The sequence below is a fragment of the Aethalodelphis obliquidens genome, unplaced genomic scaffold (assembly GCF_003676395.1).
Source record: "Aethalodelphis obliquidens isolate GAN/ISIS:26980383/991018 unplaced genomic scaffold, ASM367639v1 scaffold113, whole genome shotgun sequence".
Taxonomy (NCBI): domain Eukaryota; kingdom Metazoa; phylum Chordata; class Mammalia; order Artiodactyla; family Delphinidae; genus Aethalodelphis; species Aethalodelphis obliquidens.
This window is the reverse complement of record NW_020838057.1, coordinates 1,377,490-1,398,511: the sequence shown is the minus strand read 5'-3', so window position 1 is coordinate 1,398,511 and position 21,022 is coordinate 1,377,490. Positions and strand designations below refer to the sequence as shown.

The following is a 21,022-nucleotide window of genomic DNA, read 5'->3' as shown; positions in this document are numbered from 1 at the left end:
ACCCAATACAGCCAAAAATAAATTTTAAAAAATATATATGTTTGGTGCCACAGGAGACATTTTCTATAAGAAAGCACTTTTTAAAAGAAATTATAAATAGTATTTATACGTTTGCCAACTTACAGAATGCTAATGTAAAAGATAGTTCAAAATTGCTTGCTTCTTAGTTTTCACTTTAAATTAAGGTTTTAAAGGTGAATAATTCTAATTAATATATGTAATGAAAAACACTAAAAATTACTAAGGAAAACATCTTTGTATGCAAGAAAAAAGAAGGTACAAGGAAAGGAAATACACTTAGTTAAGAGAAAGTAATTTTGACCTAAAGAGAGGTTAAAAAGAGAGAGAGATAAAGAGAAGGCATAGGAAAAAATCTGAAGGTAAAAAAGGAAGTTATAGGTTTGTGGAAAAGAAACCCTGGGGGAAGGGGGGAGGGGTTTGTGTGTGGTCAGGAGTAAGAATAGAATAAATTTAATTGAGTAAATGAATTTTAAGGGTAAGATGGTGCTAAAACCTAAATTTGGTTTCGTCTCTGTTGAGGACAGTGTTTTCTTAGAATACTGTTCAGCTATTGGGACTTCCCTCGCAGTCCAGTGGTTAAAACTCTGCCTTCCAAAGCAGAGGGTGAGGGTTCAATCCCTGGTTGGGGAGCTAAGATCCTACATGCCTCATGGCCAAAAAACAAAAGCATAAAAAAAAGAAGCAATATTGTAACAAATTCAATAAAGACAAATATATATATATATCAGCTATTGATAGCAGATTGTAAAGCTTATCTTTTAAGTAATCTATTATAACTTCCTGTATTTGCCTTTGAAATCTTTTATTGTCACTTTGGTAAAGTGCATAATTAAACATGTTTGACAGTGACTTATGATACTTCTTAGTCAACTGTTTTAAAACCTTTTTGATATTTTTGACAAAATTCCCAAGGATCAAATTCTAATTCAGTTTCTTCTGACCTCTAGTGGGCCCCTGAAGAATCTCAGAGCCAGAGATATTAAGCTAATTAGGATTATTTGCTATGTGAAATTACATGGGAAGCATTGCCAAATGAGTGGTGATAAACCCTCCCAGGTTATAATGTATGGGTAAATGTCTTTGATATAAATATTCTAGATATTATATGAAATTTCCCAAATTTGACTATGTTCTGTTAGTCATAATTCTTAAAGTAAAAAAAATTCCACAAGTATAATGAAAATAGGTTACAGAATTAGAAAATTAAGCAGAATAAGAAAATTGACAAGGGAAGTAACCAGGAATACTGAGAGGAACCACAAGGTGAAGTTAAATAACAAAAACATATGTCAACAGAATTTATCGTGGGAATTTGGAAGTTTGCATTAACCTGAGAGTCTGACAACCATGACATTGTTGAGGTCATGGGTCAATCTACTCGTAATGACCTCCAGTGAGTCACAGACAATAATGATTGATAACTTCCCCTTATCATAGAGGTTCTGTGAAGTCACAGGAAGGGTCTAATTTAAATGCCCTGTTCTCACTGAGTGTAGGATGATTCAATTCTTCTAAGACGGTGTATGGTCCAATTTTTTTCTCTCTAAAAAAATTATAAATGGGGACTTCCCTGGCGGCAGAGTGGTTAAGACTTCACTTTCCAATGCAGTGGGTGAGGGTTCGATCCCTGGTCAGGGAGCTAAGATCCCACATGCCTTGTGCCAAAAAACCAAAACAAAAACAGAAGCAATATTGTAACAAATTCAATAAAGACTTTAAAAATGGTCCACATCAAACCAAGAAAATCTTTTAAAAAAATTATGTCTTTGAGATGAAATCACAATAAAGTAAAGAGGATATAGAGGTAGACGATAGATAGATGACAGAAGAATGGATCCATTTTTATAGGTGAGGAATGGAAGCCAAGGCCCTAGGAGGGTAGAGAGTGGCGATTACTGATAAAGAGGACATCTAAGTACTTGAGATGCAATGAACAGCCTTCTGCCAAGGATAAAAATTTAGAGACACATCATTAAAGTCTCCATGACACAACATGCCCCTCATCAGCAGATACCACACAGACACTAGGCCTCTACTCAGAGTAGGAACTCATCTTCTTCATCTTATTACTCACAACCTACCTTATCTTGAAGCCTCTACAGTGAACCCTGTTTATGGTCAGTGTGTTTAGTGAGAAGCCAGTGAGACAAGTTTCAAAACAATGCAACTGAGGAGAAAGGTGAAGTGTCAGGCACTCCTGATGTACGTTGATGAGGGGCAACATTCCTCTGGTTTCCTCAGCAAATGCCTTTCCTGATTTTATGGCTTTGTTCTTGTCTGTCTATATCTATGTATCTATATATATAACCTTAAGGTGGTTCCTTTTTTACTGTCCTGACCTCAGGAAGTGAAATTTATTTTAAGAATAGTTATTGTTGGGTTTCCTGACATAAATGTTTTCTAAGAATCAGATACCTGAAGAGATACTTACCAAATGTGTATTTGCTCCTGTAACAAGGACTGCCGTGGCAGAAACTGAGAGTCTGCAATGGGGACACAAAAGCCCGAGATAAATGTTTAGAACCCAACGATGTCATCTGCTCTTGGAGGTGATTACCACATCACCTGTAAGTGCACTGACAGTGTCTGCAGACAGAGAGGAGACAAACTCTGAAAAACATTTGGGACTGTGTAACTACCAAGAGCTATTAAAAGTGCTTAATGAGATAGATATCAGGATTTCCCTGGTGATCCAGGGGTGAAAACTCCGCGTTTCCACTGCAAGGAGAGTGGGTTCAATCCCTGGTTGGGGAAATAATATCCTGCATGTCGCACAGCCAAAAAAAAAAAAAAAAAAGATAGATATGCATCGGGAGTGGCAGAAATTGATGGCGGAAAACCTGTTTTTGAAATAAACAATCAAACTCCCAATGGAATGTGAGAAAAAAAACTCCTCTGAGATCTAATAAGAGAAGGAAGCCAATAAAATAACTATTGGGACTTTTTAGTTGATTTAAAGGCTTTTTGCAAAATATGATTTGTCCCATAACTCAGAGCATTTTGAGGGTAGCGAAACTGAAGGAAAAGGCAGGGTGAGGAGAAAGGCAGGGTAAGGAGAGTTAGAAAGTATACCCACAGTTGTGCAATTGAATGTTAAATGAGCGTTGTCATTTTGTTATGTATTTCAAGACATCAATATGTACCATAGGTGTTTCAGACATGTTTCTAGGAATATGAAATATATCAGTGTACAACATGTAAATACATATTCCCCTACTGGAACTTAGTCTGTATTTGATAGAAATATACAATAAGCAGTTCATCTATGATATTAAGTTGCATAGTGTAATAGAAGGTAATGGGTTCTAAGAAAGTAAGAAGGGCAGCAAATAGGTGACGAAAAAATTAGGAGTTTATGATGGGTCCAGACACTAAACTGAGTGTCCATATTTGGACTCATAGTGAAGATGAAAACTGTGGACATATTTTAGGTGGTTTATTTCTTCCTTTCCAATTGCTAAATATTCATTATTTTGCCGTATATTTTTGTTGTTGTATTGAATGAAATTGGAACTCCAGGATGATACTGAATAAGAGAACAAAGAGCAGCTGTCCTCCTTTTATTCTAATGGGAATACTTTAATAATGGTTCAAAGGGATAGTATTTCTAATAGCTCTTTGTAGATGTTATTTATAAGATTAAGAAGGATCACTACTAGGGAGTTCCGTGGTGGCCTAGTGGTTAGGATTCCGGTCTTTTGCTGCCATGGCCCAGGTTCAATTCCTGGCCAGGGAACTGAGGTCCCACACGTTGCCCCCCCCCCCCCAAAAAAAGAAAGATCACTTCTGTCCTTAGTTTTATATCTCTCTAAGTGTAATAGGTATGAACAATTCATAAATTGAAGATTTTTTAAAATTCCCTTTCACAATAAGATGTAGAAAATACCTGAAGATGTGTAAGACCTACAAACAGAAAACTAAAAAAGACTGCTAATAAAAATTAAGCAAGATCTAAATAAAAGGAGATCTATCAAGTTTATAGATTGGGACACTCAGTATTTCTTTCTAAATTGAAGATTAAATGCAATCCCAGTCAAAATTCTAGTAGGATGTTTTTGTGATGCACAAATTGAAAAGTGGATTCTGAGCTTCATACTGAGGAATTCCCTGGAGATCCAGTGATTAGGACTCTGTGCTTCCCCGGCAGGGGGCACAGGTTCAATCCCTGGTTGGGGAAGTAAGATCCTGCATGCCACAGCATGTCCAAAACCACCCCCCCCCCCAAAAAAATAAAGTCTTTCTCTGGAAAAGTGACTAAAATGAGAAGAACAAGTCTGGAAGAATATTGGTAAATATTTCCATTAGAGGACCTTAATCAATAATCCATGAAGAAACATCAAAACTCAGTAATTAAGATGACAAAATTATATGAACAGAAATTTCAAAAAGAAATATGGCTGTCTGATTCACTTTGCTGTACACCTGAAACACAGCATTGTAAATTAACTATACTCCAATAAAAACTAAAAAGAAAAAAAGAAATATGGTTGGAAATTAACACATGGAAAACCACTCACATTGTGTCAATAGGGAAATGTTAGTTAAAATCACTAGATACACCTATGACATCACTGAAATTAGAAAGCCTGAACATACCAAGTGTTGGTAAAAATGTAAAAAACAGGAACTCATGTTCTGCTGCTTCTCGTGAGACTATAAAAAGGTACTCCCATTTTAGAAAAGTTTGACTGGCCACATATAAGGTATACATTCACCTACTCTACTACATAGGAGTTGTGCTGCTAGATATTAACTCAAGTGAAGGAAAGCATAAGTCCAGAAGGCATTGCCCCAGTGTGAACTTTGTTTTTTGTGAGCTTGGAGCTGCTTACAAAGAACTACATTCATAAGGCTTTTCTCTAGTGTGGATTCTCTGATGGACAACAAGACTTCTTCTGTAGACAAAGACTTCCCCACATTCACTGCACATATAAGGCCTTTCTCCAGTGTGGATTCTCTGGTGGACAACAAGACTTGTTTTGTAAGTGAAGGGCTTCCCACATTCACTGCATTTAAAAGGCTTTACTCCAGTGTGGACTTTTTGGTGCTGAACAAGTGTATACTTGCGCATGAAGGCTTTCTCACATTCATTACACTTATAGGGTCTTTCTCCAGTATGGATTCTCTGGTGCTCAGCAAGTTTAACTTTGCTGTTGAGAGCTTTCCCACATTCGCTGCACTCATAACACCTTTGTGCAGTGTGAACATTCTCATGTCTATTGAGGGCAAAACTGCTTGTAAAGAATTTCCCACATTTGTTACACCCATAAGCCTTCTCTAAAGTGTGAATTCTCTTATGCACAATAAGACTTCCTTTGTAGACATAGGCTTTCCCACATTCACTGCACATGTAAGGCCTTTCTCCAGTGTGGATTCGCTGGTGATAAAGAAGCCTTTTTTTGAAGACAAAGGACTTTCCACATTTGCTACACCCATAAGGCCTTTCTCCACTGTGGATCCTCTGGTGCACAAGAAGGTTATTTTTGTACAGGAAGCACTTTCCACATTCACCGCACTTATGAGGATTTTCTCCAGTGTGGATTTTTTGGTGCTGAACAAGTGAATCCTTGCGAAGGAAGGCTTTCCCACATTCATTACACTCATATGGTCTTTTTCCAGTGTGGATTCTCTGGTGCTCAAAAAGTTTATATTTGTGGGCAAAGACTTTCCCACAATTACAGCATTCATAAGGCCTTTCTCCTGTGTGAACTTTCCGATGATGAATAAGACTGGAGCTGTGTCTAAAGAACTTCCCGCAGTCACTGCACTCATAAGGTTTTTCTCCAGTGTGAACTCTCAGGTGCTCCATGAATTTAAACTTTTTACTGAAGGCTTTACCACATTCGCTGCACTTGTGATGCCCTTGCCCAGGGTGAGAGACCTCCCTGCTCTGCCTGCTTCTATGTGGATGCTCTCCATCATGGGAGGGCTGGTGCTGGGGAAAGCCCAAGCTGCCTAGGAAAGCCTTCTCAACCTCTCCGCACGTGAACATATTGTCAGCCAAGTACAAAACATCTTTCTCCACCAGGACACTCGTAACAGAAGTAAGAGTCTTCAGGATAGATGGCTCCAGCTTTGGATTCCTGTTTTCCGTCACTTGTTCTACAGAAACACATTGTTCAGAAACGGCCTCCTCAGCTTCTACTCCATGCCAACAACCTGAAAGGAAAACAAAAAAAAACCTGATAAAGTGCATGGAGACTTTTGTGGGACAGGAGCCCATTATAGCTTTTGTATGACACATCAGAGAAGAAGTCCATTGTGCAGGATTCAAACAAGGGAGGGAGACAGGTAGAAGAAGGGGCTACTGTGAGTACTAGACCTCTGATGGTCACAGAATAGGGAGAGATCTTATAAACAGCAAGAACACAGGACACCAGGATATGGCACTGTGCTAGGAGTAGAGGCCTGGAACAACCCACTCCTTGGCCAACGGTGTTCAGCAGAATATTTTGGTGGTGACAAGTGTATTGGGTAGAATGTGTGTCCCACTCCAGGAAAAGGCATTCACACCTGACTACCAAGAGTTCAAGGACTATATAAGTACTTTCACCTCCCAAGATACATTAAGAAGAGACTATTAGACAACATTGCAGAGTGAGAGGAAAAGGAGAAATGTGGATGACATTGAGATAGAAAGAGCCAGGAGAAAGAACCCACAGTAGATACATAAAAGGGGCAAAGTGTCAAAATGGGGAAGAACGATAGAATGAGGTACAGCCATGATGAGTTTAAGACTAAAACAGTCGTGGAGAAAGGACATTTCCCTGTAGGATTAGAACTCATCAATGTATCACGCCTTCCTACAGCTCCTACTCACCAGGCCCAGGATGCAATTAACACTCGTCCTATGACTAGACAGGGCCCTACCTTGCCAGGCACCCAGGGTTGCCTCCATCCCTCAGCTCAGGCTGGGTGACTATGAACACTACCAGATCAAAGTCCTCAGAGGAAAATAGGGCCACTAGGAGAAAGACACTGGCCCAGAGTGAACCAACCAATGACAGGCTTCAGGAAAAAGATGTATCACTAGAAGAACCTTAAGGAGTCTTGCAAACATAATCTAGGGTTGACCACAAGTGGTGACCATGTAAGTGTCTGTAATTTCTGACACAGGCAGTGCACAAAAAAAGGTTAGAACATGTGACACGGATCTTGCACACATCTGAACAGTCAACACAACAACTGGTGGCAAAGCTAAGCGGTATCAGTCAGGCAGGCTTCAAGCCTCTGAGACCAAAGCCTTCTGTGAAAGGCTTCAACATCTATGGTATAGGGCTGAACAACACACAGGGTGGGGGAACACAGATCAAGTGACAGGAAATCAGGGAAGTAAGCAGTGTCCAAGGTCCAGGCTCGGAAGGATGGAGTGAGCCATGCAAAAAGAAGGGCAGAGTCCCGTATGGGGCGATGGTGTGGGAACAGGGGTCCTTACCCAGGGAGGCTATAAGTGACAGGTTCTCCAGCATCACGTCACAGTACAGGAGTCTCTGAGCATTGTTAAGGAGACCCCACTCCTCCTGGGAGAAGGACACAGCCACATCCTCAAAGATCACATGGCCCTGTCATGAGGGGGACAAGTGAGTTCACAGCAGCCTCTGCAACCAGGACCCCAGATCATGGTCGTCTACCCCAGTGACCCAGCTCAGAGGACACACCAGGTCCTCATGTCACAGGAACCTGCTAGCATTACATCATTTAGTTAAGACAGAGAGGGAGACAAGCAGTCTCACAGATGCTTTGGGGCTGCCACACAGAACCCCAGCCACTCTCCTCAGAGTCAACTCTCCTGAGATCACATAGATCACATCACATACAATGACACTTGTGCTCAGACCCCTGGAGTAAAGCCTGGGGACAAGGGCTCTGAGTCCATGCTCACACTCCCTCCCTCTCCACTGCCCAGCCCTGCAGGGCCACAGCTCCCTCACGTGCCTGACCGTGACCCCAACCTCACCCCATGCCACCACCTCAGCCCCAGGACTTCAGCACCTCACCGTGTTCCCCACATGCCACCCAGCACGCGGTGCTTCCCCAGGCCTCTGTGGGACCTCCCACAAGACACCCCAGCAATATCTCAGACTCAGCATGGGAACATGGAACTCTGGACAGTCCTTCTGTCCATTACTCCTACTTCTGACTTCCCGTCTCAGACATGGCATCCCCACCGTCACCTAGAGGCAAACATCCTGGGGTCATGTCAACTACTCTCTCTCATCCTGTACAGCAGAAAATCAGGTCTACCACAAACGAGATTCAGAGACTCACCTCCTCTCCTGCTACAGAGCCATTGCCAGGATCCAGTCACAATTGACATTCACCAGGACTGTGCCCTCCACTTGGCCCCCGGCTCCACCCTCACCCCCAGTCTTCCTCTCGGCAGGCAGAACAGCCTCTTCAGACCCAGTGTCAGATCACTTCCCTCCTCTGTGGCCAACGTGTCATGGACCCACCCCCTCAGGAGAGGCCCAGCTCCTCAGGCTGCTATCCCAGGAATGACTCATGCCCCCAGTCTTTATCAGCCCACGTCAAGGGTTTGGCAGTTCCCTGAAGACTCCCCTCTCAGTCTCATCTCCAGTCTGTGCCCAAGGACATGTTACCACTTGACCTTCTCCATTGGACACATGGGAACACCTCCATACAACTGCTGGCTTTGATTAATGATCCTGTGCCTGAGATGGTGCCAGGGCCCAGACCTAAGGGCCCACAATCCCAGGACAACACTGTCTCCTATATCTGTGTGTCAGGACTAGGGGTAGGGATGACGTGTGGGTAGGTACTGGGGTTTCTTCCACTTACCTGTCCAGGGGCCATAAATGCTGCTGCTTCCATGGGAACCTGTGAAAAGAGGGAGGATCTGAGATAAAGGTGATCATGGTGTGGATGTAAAGGCTGAACTGTTTCCTCCCTTCCTTTTCCTGGAGATGAGTCATCTGAGGTTGACCTCTGACCTCGGATCCTCAGTCTTCAGAGCTGTAACTTGACAACTCTATGGCCCTGAACAAAAAGACTCAACGTCCCTGAGACTCAGTGTCTTTATGTGTATAATAGCAATATTTATGGTGCCTATCTCATGATGTTAGTGTAGACATCAAATGCATTAGTGCATATCTAATGCTAAGACTGAGCTATTACTGAACACAGGATTAACATTTCTGTAAATGTTTTTGAAAACTGGGTATTTCCTACATGTCTTTCAAGTCATTATATAAATGTGACTTTTAATCAATACCTTGAGGTTTCTGTGATTCCCTATCTGACACCAAATATATGATGTCTCTTCCACCACCAATGATCTGATTCTATGATACCAACTGGGTGACTGACATTTAATCATATTCTGACACTACCTGAGGTTAGGGACAGAATTTAAAGGTTTAAGGAGGCAGTCCCATAAGACTGCCCTCTTTAAAGAGGCCAGTTCCAATGTCTGGTTCCCAGGCTAACGGTACTTCTGTTCTACTTGGCTACAAATTCAAGATTTCCCATGAACCTTTCCTAAGTTATGATAATTTGCTAAAAGGACCCACAAAAGTTAGGAAAACAGTTTTCTTATTTCTCTGGTTTATTATAATGGATACAACTTAGGAACAGCCCAATGGAAGAGATATCTAGGTCTGGGGGGGTGGGGCGCTAGAGGGCACCATGGTGTTTCCAGGCCCTTTCAGTACATGCCACCCTCCCAGCACTTCTGCAATTTCAATGTGTTCACCAATCTGAAGGAACCTTGAATTTCATTCTTCAGCAGTTTTTATACCTAGTCTCTAGTTTCCTTCTGATCCTTGGGAGGCCCCAGTGTTGGGGGGTTGGGGGGGAGTATAAACTTCTAATTGCTTAGTTTTTCTGGTGACCAGTCCCCTCCTGAGTCTACCTAGGGGCCCTGCCCTAAGTCACCTCATCGTAATAAACTCCTGTGTGACAAAATGCGGTCGTTGTGAAAAAAAGTCCTAACCCCCAGGAAATTCCAAGGGGTTCAGAGGTCTATGTGAAGAGCCCAAGGCAAAAACTAAATTTTATATATATATGTATTTATTATTATTTTATACACAGATATATTAAGCAGTTATTATTTGCTTACACAAGATTAACTTATTAAATCTATACCTTTTTAACTTCGTAGTTTCCTGGGAGAGCTGAGGCACCTCTGCCCTTGACTGGGCCTGGGCTTCAATGACTGGTCAACATTGCCCACTTTTTGCTGGCTCAAACTCGAATGCACAGTCGGCTAAGTGTTCAGAGGAGTGAATCTACACAATCTAACACATCCTTCTCCATCTCCACTCCAGGCAAGACTCCTTACTCCTTATACCCTTGCTTCCCCAGAAAGCTCTGGAACCACAGAACCCTCCCATCTTCAGGTAGCCTCAGAAAGTCTCACCTGTTCTGCACTGCCCGCCAGCCCCAGGTCACTTCTTTCATCTCAGGTCCCCTTTCCCAGAAAAGTGACCAAACTTTCCCTCTTAAGTTTGAGATTCAGAATTGGCCGGAGTCCAGGACTTAGTCTGTAACCACATGGACATCAGTGAGCCACAGACCTCCTCCTTCAATTCCAGACTACAGATTCCACCGGCCCCTATGTTACCTCAACTTTGGAATTTCAGAAGCAGCATGTCCGGAATCCAACTTTTAATCTCTCCCTGAAACTGACTTCTCACATCAGTTGCTGGTCTCAAGTCTTCCAGATGCTCAGCCAAAAGAAAATGCTTATTGTCCTTTACTCTGTCCTTAGGTCAGAGCCACATTCACTGCACCAGGAAATCCTGCTAATTATCTTTAAGAATTATTAAGAATCTTATTACTTATATTCCTTCGTAAAAAAATTAGTAAACAGAAACCTCAATTAGAGTTGGCACACCAGAAGAGGTCAGCCCTCACTGACCTGAAACAATAACGGAATCCAAAAGGATGAAGACTCCTTCTTTCCTGGAAAGGACTCAGCCAATGAAAAACAAAGCCATGGACTCTTTAAAAAAAAAAACAAACAAAAAACCCATGGACTATTTGGTGGCTACAGCCCTTCTAACATCCTTTTTTAATCTCCATAAAAGTGATAGCCCACCATAGCTGCACACCCCAATTGCAATTCCCTAATGATGGTTGGGGGGGAGGATGGGAAGGAGGAGAGGGGCGGAGGGGGGGAACCATATTTGCAATAGAAATAGCGGGCAGTCTATTTGTTTCAGGTCAACAACTTCCATAGGCACCACTCTGGTCCAGAAGCCACCTTACTCTCTGGAGTGGAATGCACTGGGCTCTCCCAGGTCTCCCTGCCTCCACCCTCAGAACTCAGTCTGTTCCAGTCTGTTCTCCCCTGAGCAGCCTTTGGAATACTTTAAAACTATAACTCAGACCGTGTTCCTGATTTATTCACAACCCTCCGCAGCACCCAGAATGCTGACAGTTGGCCCAGACTGTTGACTCCTCCCTAAATTCTCTGTTCCCTGCATAAATGACTGGAACCCCAGGTTTCCCGAATGCTCCCGGCTCTTGAGCACCTCCAAGTCTTTGCACGGGCCAAACCCACAGCCTTTAACACGCTCCACACTGCGTCACACAGCCTGTCAGAAATGGGACCACCACACACGCACACCTAAAGTTCTGGAAGCAGGGGACTGAACCCCAATGCCCTGAGCAGGAGACCCTCCCTGGGGGCTTGAGATTTGGGTCAGGATCGGGTGGGGGGGGGCGGAACAGTCACCTGGGCCGGGTCCTGCACCGCGTTGGTTGACATAGGACCCTGTGGGCGCGGTGGTGCCAGGAGACGCGCAGGATAATGGCGGAGACCTAGGCCGAAAATCCCGGAAGTGGGTTCCGCAACCCGCTCACTCCTGGGCAGTGTGGACGGCACCCCTCGGGTTCTTTCCAGTTTCTCTAAGCTCGGCTCCACCGAGAGATCCTGAGCCTCGGGTCCTTCAGACGGCAGCAAAAGCAGCCAAACGACCTCCTTCAGGAAGGAGCCGGAAGTCCCGCCCACTCCTAGTTCACAATCCCGGAAGAGCCCCTGTTCGGGTCCATCACTAGTGTGGAGAACAAGGCCGGTCCGCACACAATCTCCTGGGTAATGTAGTTCCCATCGGTCCACCGAGTCGGGGGCGGAGGAGACCCTCCCCCAAACTCCGAGGCACTAATGGGCCAAGTCCGTGCGGGAAGAACAACACATCAAAGCAGACTCATCAAACCCTGTATGTTTAATCTTTTTAAAATTCTGATTTAACTCATTTCTCAACATAAAAGTTGATACAAGATTAGAAAAAAAGCATTCCAGTTGTGTAAAGACTGAGAGTAGCCAGAGTCCTTATTTGTTGTTTTTGTTTTTTATGAAAACCTTGGAAGTATTTTCAAATAAGAAAAACCAAGTTAATAAGATTTTGGAATAAAAAAGGGAATTATGTGCAATAAAATATGTTGATCATTGGCTAAAATAAAATACATGAAATTAGAAAACATAACTGTATAGTGGATACTGTCAACCTAAATTAACCTGAGAGACAATAATCAAGCACAACGCGTTACCTTGGGACCAAAGAATTGCAATTCGGGGCACACATTTAAGTAGCAACAAAAAAGATGTCGGGCTAGGCCATCGGTCCCCAACCCTTTTGGCACAGGGTCCGGTTTCGTGGAAGACAATTTTTCACGGGGGTTGGGGGTTTGGGGATGGGTGGGGGTGGGGCGGGGGTGTGGGCTAGGGAATAAAAGTAAGGAGCTTTTAAAGACAAAGAGAGGTTTGCATTACAAAGGATTTTAATTGGAGTTGGAGGCAGAAGCTAGTCTCTGCAGAACAGGACTGAGTGCTAAGGCTATCACTACAGGGAAGTAATAGTCCATTAGTGTGACAAGTTGCAGGTGTTTTTGCAGAATCCTTGGAATATTTGCAGGTAGGCCCAGATCAAAAGTTCATGGTTTCACAAAATGGGGAAGTGCAGGAGGTCCACTAATTAATAGCCTCCCAGCTCCATGTTAAAAATCCCTTGACAGGGTACTTCCCTGGTGGTGCAGTGGTTAAGAATCCGCCTGCCAATGCAGGGGACGCGGGTTCGAGCCCTGGTCCGAGAAGATCCCACATGCCGCTGAGTAACTAAGCCCATGCGCCACAACTACTGAGCCTGCGCTCTAGAGCCCGCGAGCTACAACTACTGAAGCCCGCGAGCTACAACTACTGAAGCCCACGTGCCACAACTACTGAAGCCTGCGCACTTAGAGCCTGTGCTCCACAACAAGAGAAGCCACCACAATGAGAAGCCCGCGCACCACAACGAAGAGTAGCCCCCGCTCGCCGCAACTAGAGAAAGCCCGCGCGCAGCAAAGAAGACTCAATGCAGCCATAAATAAATAAATAAATAAATATATATATATATATATAATTTTTTAAAAATCCCTTGACAGAAGTGACTCCTTTTTATTTCACACTTCACAACACTATTAATTTGGCATGCCTTACAGGACTTCTCAAAGCAAATATAAAAATTACCACAGCATGTACACAAACTATATGATAATAGCAGACTTCTTTAAAAAAACGTAAAAATTGAAATGACAAGAAAACACTTAGGAAGATATTAAGACATATAAATTATTAAAGATTTAATATATAAATAATAAATAAATTCGATAATTACTACAAATGAAAGATTTAAAACCTGAGAAGGCAAAATTCTTCTATGTCACTTCAGATTAGAATTATGAAAGCAAACAACATTTTTAAAAAAGTAGTCTTATTTTCCATTAGGAAAATGAAAATGAAACGAATCAGATTGATGAGCCTAAGGAAGTCTGACATTACCAAATGTTGGTAAAACTAAAGAAATTAGTAAATATCACAAACTGCCATTGGGTATCTATTAAAATTACTTTGCAGAAGTGTTTAGCGTTATGCAGTTACTTTAAACCTCTGCCCCTTTGTGCAAAAAATACTTTCTATTGATACATGCACTACGTAAACCAGTGTATCAATAAGAAAACATGTCAGATATCTCTAAGTAGCACTGCTATACCTACCAAAAGCATGAAAAAAAAAAAAAAGAAGCAGAGAAAGATTTCAAGATTTGAATGTAAAATTGAATTAAAAAAATTCAATGCCACGGAGCAACTAAGCCCATGCGCCACAACTACTGAGCCTGCGCTCTAGAGCCTGGGAGCCACAACTACTGAGCCCGTGTGCCACAATTACTGAAGCCCCCGTGCCTAGAGCCCGTGCTCCACAACAAGAGAAGCCACCACAATGAGAAGCCTGAGCACCATAACGAAGAGTAGCTCCTGCTCGCCGCAACTAGAGAAAAGCCCACTTGCAGCAATGAAGACCCAAAGCAGCCAAAAATAAATAAGTTTTAAAAATTCAGACTATGCAAACCTATACAATTATGAAAAAAAAGAAACTTAATACATCTTAAGAGAAAATTTCACAGACTTTAATTTTGGGACATAGTTTGCTTTTACGTAGTGACTCATGAACTGGAAAGCATCCAGTCTAGAAAATAGAGAGGAGCTCTGAAGAGCTATTCAGAATGCACAGATTACATAGACAAAAATACTTGAGAACAAGGAATTCATACTAGGCAATAGCTGATTCGTCATAGAAAGGTTAATTTTCTTTATGTGGGGCACAGGGAAGTTTTGGAACAAGGTTGTGAAAAACTAAAGCTTATCAGGCATATTCTGATTGGCTGGCCTTAGATTTCCGCTCCTGAAAGAGCCAGATATCTGCAAAAAATAGAAATTGAAGTAAGTTTCAGCATTCAGATTTGGGTCTTAGCATGAGCCACTCTGTCTTGGGACTAGTTTAGATATTTTAACACATGACGGGGGAAAAAAAAGTAAAATCACAAACGTTATATTGTTTTTTGGCTTTTACGAATAAAGCTGCTGTTACTGTGAATATTTCCACCGAAGTATTCCTGAGTCATAAGATTTAATTTTTCTTAAGGATATACCTACAATTGAGATTACCGTGTCGTATGATATGTGTATGTATAGCATTACAAGAGAGTACAACAGTATTTTCTAAAGTTATTTATCAATTTGTATTCCCTCAAGAAATATATGAGTTGTAGCTGTTTCATCTCTTCATTAACTTGAAATTGTCAGTGCTTGAATTTTAGTCATTCCAATGAGTGTGTAGTAGTCCCTCACTGTGGCTTTAAAATGTGTTTACAATGCTGAGTAATAAGGAGAAGCATATTTTCATTTTCTTATTTACCATTTATACTTCTTTGGTGACACATGCCTTGAGAAGTTTTGCGAATATTTTGAATTGTGTTATTTTTCGTTATTGTTATAAGGACCATTTACATATTGAGAAGCACAGTCATTTTTCAGAGATAGTTCTTACAACTATCTTTCTCTAGGTTGTGACTTGAGTTCTTACTTTCTTAACTATCTCTTGAAAAGGAAAGTTTTAATTTTGATTAAGCTTCAATTAATTTATTTTCTTTGGTTGATGACCTTTGTGTTTTTATTTATTTATTTTTGTTTATTTTTATAAATTAATTTATTTTTGGTCGCATTGGGTCTTTGTTGCTGTGCGCAGGCTATTTCTAGCTGTGGAGAACAGGGGCTACTCTTCCTTGAGGCGCGCGGGCTTCTCATTGCAGTGGCTTCTTTTGTTGCGGAGCACGGGCTGGAGGTGCGAGGGCTGAGTAGTTGTGGCTCCCGGGCCTTAGAGTGCAGGCTCAGTAGTTGTGGCACACAGGCTTAGTTGCTACACGGCATGTAGGATCTTCCCGGGGATCGAACCTGTGTCCCCTGCATTGGCAGGTGGATTCTTAACCACTGTGCCACCAGCGAAGTCCCACCTTTTGGTTTTTAAATAATCCTTACCCTTAACCAAAAACAAGTCCTAAGTCATCTTTTTTAGTGAATTTTCCCCCACTGACATAAAAAACGGTGGGGGGGGGGACTTAAAATAAATATATAAATATGAAAATAAATAAATATGAAAAAATAAAATAAAATGTTGATTGCTCAGACTGATGTACATGGATTACCTTTATCAAGATCTTTCTTTTGCAGACTTCCAAGAACAAATGTAGGATATTTGTAAAAGCTATTTTAACATTGTCTACTTATCCTTGTATGTTACTATTCAATTAGATTTTGTTTGTATGTTTGTTGTGGCCACACCATGTGGTTTGGGGATCTTACCTCCCTGACCAGGGATCGAACCGGGCCCCCGGCAGTGGAGGCACGGTCAATTGGATTTTTTTTTCTTCCTGCTAACATGTATTATATTTCTGATTGTTTGCCTGGATTATAATTACCCTCTTCACATGCCATGATGGACACCCTGAGAAGACGAACGTTTTCCCTTTTTTCTGCCTTAAAGTTTTCGAAAGGAAGTCTCCATTCGTGCTTTGTTATTGATACTTTTCTGACTGTGAATAATTTCCCTTTTTTATGAGAGAACAATTTTATACTCACAGGCTTCAGGAGGCAGCATGAGCTCCCTGGGACTTGATTTCATTATTTCAATTTCATTGTTGTGTTTTGAGGGCAAGTCTCCATTTGTAGCCAATCAAACTGGTTTTCCAATTTACCAGAGTAATGCATGTTTCCCTCCTGGAATAAATCTACTTAAGTTAGATAAAAAGTACATCCATTTAAATTGAAAGCACTGGTATCAATGGCTATCACTAATGTCCACTGACACTGACCACATGTCAGGCCTGTTCCAGGCACTGTCGATTACCACACGTTTAATTCTGGCACCCCTGTGCTCTCAAAGTCATGAAAATACAGCTAATACATTAAGTCTCTCATTAAGCTCAACTTACATTAGAAGATGCCCCTCCATTGTGAGATGCTATCCTCTGCCTTCTTTCCAGGTAAAAGTCCTTTATTTTTTGAAATGTGGGTGTGAAATGTCCTTTTTTACCAAATCTGTGTGAGCTTTCTAGTCAAAAAAAATTTTTTAGTGATTCATGAAATGCTAACATCTGGGAATCACCAAATCACCGTCCCCCATAGGCTCCCTCTGTTATCCCATTAAATTCTCCCTATCCCACTAACCCCTCACCTCCACTTTCCCCTTCCTGCTGCATGTCCTTTCCTCCTTTGTGTAGCACCCAAGAGTCCAGTTCTGGAGGCCGACTGATGCGTCAAATTCCAGCTTCACTGCTTATGCCCTGTGTGACCCTGTGCTAGTCAATGAGCTGTTTGTGTGTCAATTTCCTCCTTGGTAAAATAGGATAATGTTGTAGCTGCTGCTCAGGGCTGTAGGAGGGTCTATTGGTTAATGTATGAAAAGTGCATAGGGCAGCACCTTGTGCTCCCTAATGAATGGGTCTGTTGATGGTTACAATCCCAGCTGCCATCATCAACGTCATTGTCATCACCATCCCCATCATCATCATGGTCACCATCGTGCCAGACCTTGGCCCATTCTGGAGCCATGTGGCATAGTTTTGTGGTTATACAGCACAAACCCCAGGTACAGCCAAACTGTGTCTCTAGCTTGGTTCAGCTGCTCATCAGTTCCCTGCCTTTCAGCAAGTACATTTATCTCCCTGAGCCTCGATTTCCTTTTATGGAAAATGATGCCTTTCAGGCACCTGCTTCATGGGGAGGCTGTGAGGAAAACCCAAAATAGAATCCTTTAGTGCAAGGCCCACAGGAAGAGATGCCTAACGCTGTAGGATGAAGGTGCAAACCATGTTCCTGAATAAGGAGACCAAATTATGTGTACACAAGGACAGACATGAACTGACTAGATGGTATGTATAATTTTGTTATGCCTGGGCAATTAATTAAAAAGCCCAGGAAAAATATCAATAAAAACCTTAATTAAAACTTATAAATATATTTAACATTTCAAATAAAATACTTCTATTTCATAAAACTAGTACAGGCTAAATTTTTTTTTCCACTCTGCAGAACTTGTGGGATCTTAGTTCCCCGACCAGGGATTGAACCCAGGCCCTTGGCAGTGAGAGCACCCAGTCCAAACCACTGGACTGTCAGGGAATTCCCCAGTATGGGCTAAATTTAGATACCAATGAAAGAATAGGCAAAACAACTACATTGAAAAAAATCAGAAAGTGAATGACTCTCAGAGACTCACGGAATCAGGCAAGTGGGCATTTTTCGGCATCACAGAATTGTTCTATACCTAGACTGGGAAGTTTTTTCATGTATAAATGCATTTATCAGTCATCAAATTGTACAGTTGATGTTCGTGTATTCCCCTGAAATAAACTTTACATTGAAAAAGTTTGAAACACTTCCTGAACTTTAGTTAATGGCTTGTATCTTGCCATGGCATGGGTAGTGTTTGTGAACCTAAATGCAGTGTAGTCAAAGAAGGCCCGGAAGCAACGGTTCACCTATGTCCTTGAGCACATCCAAGACACAGTTCTTGATTTCTCAATACCTTTCTCTACCAAAAAGAAAATCTCCTTAGAGAAAAGACTGATTCCTGGCAGAGAAAGGAAATTTGCAGGATGAAACTGTAATATCTTTTGTATCAGAGCTAAGTGCACAAAATGTGATGGTGACATGAAAATGGGACAAACCAGCATAAAGGAACTCCCATGGACTCAAATCTGGGAAATTTTGAGATTCAAAACAAATGACGGGCTTCCCTGGTGGTGCAGTGGTTAAGAATCCGCCTGCCAGTGCAGGGGACACAGGTTTGAGCCCTGGTCTGGGAAGATCCCACACGCCACGGAGCAGCTAAGCCTGTGTGCTACAACTACTGAGCCTGTGCTCTAGAGCCCACGAGCCACAACTACTGAGCCCATGTGCCACAACTAGAGAAAACCCACATGCAGCAACGAAGACCCAAACCCACCAAAAAAAAAAAAAAAAAAGGCTCTGAAGGGACTTTCCTGGTGGTCCAGTGGCTAAGAATCTGCCTTCCAATACAGGTTTGATCCCTGGTGGGGGAACTAAGAGCCCACATGCAGCGGGACAACTAAGTCCACACGCCACAACTAGAGAAGCCCGTGCGCCACAATGAACACCCAGCGCAGCCAAAAAAAAAAAGAAAGGGCTCTGAAGAAGGCCCCGAGTGAGAAAAATGATCATTTTATATTTTTCTGTATGGCACATTTATTTTTTAAATTTCTTTTTGCCTGCATTGGGTCTTCGTCGCTGCGTGTGGGCTTTCTCTAGTTGTGGCGAGCGGGGGCTACTCTTTGTTGCGGTGTGCAGGATTCTCATTGCGGTGGTTTCTCTTGTTGTGGAGCACAGGCTCTAAGCACATGGGCTCAGTAGTTGTGGCTCTCGGGCTCTACACCGCAGGCTCAGTAGCTGTGGCACATGGGCTTAGTCACTCTGCAGCGTGTGGGATCCTCCTGGACCAGGGCTTAAACCCGTGTCCCCTGCATTGGCAGGCAGATTCTTAACCACTGAACCACCAGGGAAGCCCCTGTATGGCACATTTTTTCACATTATTTCAGTTAATACTGATTATCTTGTGTAGCTTGAAAACTAGCCTCAAAGGAAAAAAAATCTCAGGACAAATTTCAAGTACTCATATCCAATGCCAGCACAAGGGAGTAAGTCCATGGTGGCAACTGTGAAACCCATACGAACACGAGACCTGCATGTATACATCTAGACTCACCTGTTAAAATCCCTGGCACTTTACTCTGTAAAAACATAAAAAACAGCTTCACACAAACATTTATAAGATCGGACAAGGAGGATCCTTCTCCTTTACCGTGAATTTAACTTGGATGTGTGTTTTATTTTACTGGTTTTACCTATAATTCAACCGCTAGAAAGCTGCAGAGGGGGACTTGGAAATGTCCAGTCCTTTCCACAGGGTTAGAGAGGCTGAAACAGTGGAAAGAGGAAAGAACTAGCACTCACCTCAGAAGGCCACAGCCATACAGGATGAGCACCTTGCTGTCAGAGACAATAAAGAAAACAAACCCTCCAACAAACCACTTTCAATACATCAGCCGGTGTGACCCTTTAAAGACATGGCAGATCAAGCCATTCCTCTGCTTCAAATCCTCCAATGTCTCCCCATTTCATTCAGAGTCAAAGCCAAGACCCTAATAGTGTTATGCAGCGTTTGACTGCATTGGACTCCCAATTTCCTTTCTGAATTAATCTCCTACTATTCCCTCTCTTCATCACTGATTCAGCTCCATCACCTCCTTGATGTGCCTCGAATATTCCAGGTTATGTCCCAGCTGTAAAGCCCTTGAACTGGATGTTCCCTCTACATGGGGAGAACTTTCTCCAAATACCTACATAGCTAGCACCTTCTTCTCTTCCCAAGTCTTTGCATAAACGTCAGCTTTGAGAAGAGGCCCCACTTTAACCATTCTATTTAAAATTATGACGTGTTCTTATCCCCTCACAGATTGGTGTGTATCATTGAACTTACACTGCTCCGTTTTTTCCCTTCAGTAACACTTATGACCTTCTAGTATTTTATACAATTTATTGTTTATTATGCTGCTTATGTAAACTCTGCAGGGCAAGATTGTTTCTTTTTTCAACCTGTTTTGTTCAGTGATGCCTTTCAAGTGCCCAGAACAGTGATTCTGGCATCCAATAAATATCGAAGTGAATGAATGAATGATTAAAAAAAAGAAAAAGAAAAAACCCCACATAGAATGGAATCAAGAATGAGAATTGGGGGGGGAGGGATAAATTGGGAGATTGGAATTGACATATACACACTATTATATATAAAACAGATAACCAACAACTGCCTACGGTATAGAACAGGGAACTATACTCAATATTTTGTAATAACATATAAGGGAAAATAATCTGAAAAAGAATGAGTATATATATAACTCATATACATGAGTATATGTATATATGTATAACTGAATCACTTTGCTGTACACCTTTGCTGTACAACATTATAAATCAACTATACTCCAATAATATTTTTAAAAATAGATAAATAAAGCCTCTAAGTGACATGGATCAAGTTATCTTCCACCTTGCTAAACATCTTTTCAAAGAACCTATTGAGGGTTTCCCTGGTGGTGCAGTGGTTAAGAATCCACCTGCCAACGCAGGGGACATGGGTTTGAGC

At 42.1% G+C, this 21,022-nt stretch overlaps 1 protein-coding gene across 1 annotated transcript; it reads right to left on the bottom strand.

Annotated features, from left to right (window-relative positions):
* Positions 1–1,725: 1,725 nt before the first annotated feature.
* Positions 1,726–17,378, bottom strand: LOC113615143 (zinc finger protein 883-like). The gene is made up of 5 exons (XM_027097215.1): positions 17,316–17,378; positions 11,720–12,145; positions 8,821–8,859; positions 7,457–7,583; positions 1,726–6,180 (listed from the first exon to the last, which is right to left on the bottom strand). Exons 1-5 carry the CDS (start codon positions 17,376–17,378, stop codon positions 4,850–4,852), a joined length of 1,986 nt encoding a protein of 661 aa, XP_026953016.1. The 3' UTR covers positions 1,726–4,849.
* Between the last annotated feature and the right edge of the window lie 3,644 nt (positions 17,379–21,022).

Bases quoted from the DNA above. Each gene is read 5' to 3' on its own strand.
- LOC113615143 (XM_027097215.1), bottom strand. From the start codon at position 17,378: ATGGTGACCATGATGATGATGGGGATGGTGATGACAATGACGTTGATG. The intron at 12,146-17,315 runs GTAACCATCAAC...TTGGCCCATTAG, and splicing joins TGATGATGGCAGCTGGGATT to TGCCTCGGAGTTTGGGGGAG. The intron at 6,181-7,456 runs GTAAGGACCCCT...TTTTCCTTTCAG, and splicing joins GTCACTTATAGCCTCCCTGG to GTTGTTGGCATGGAGTAGAA.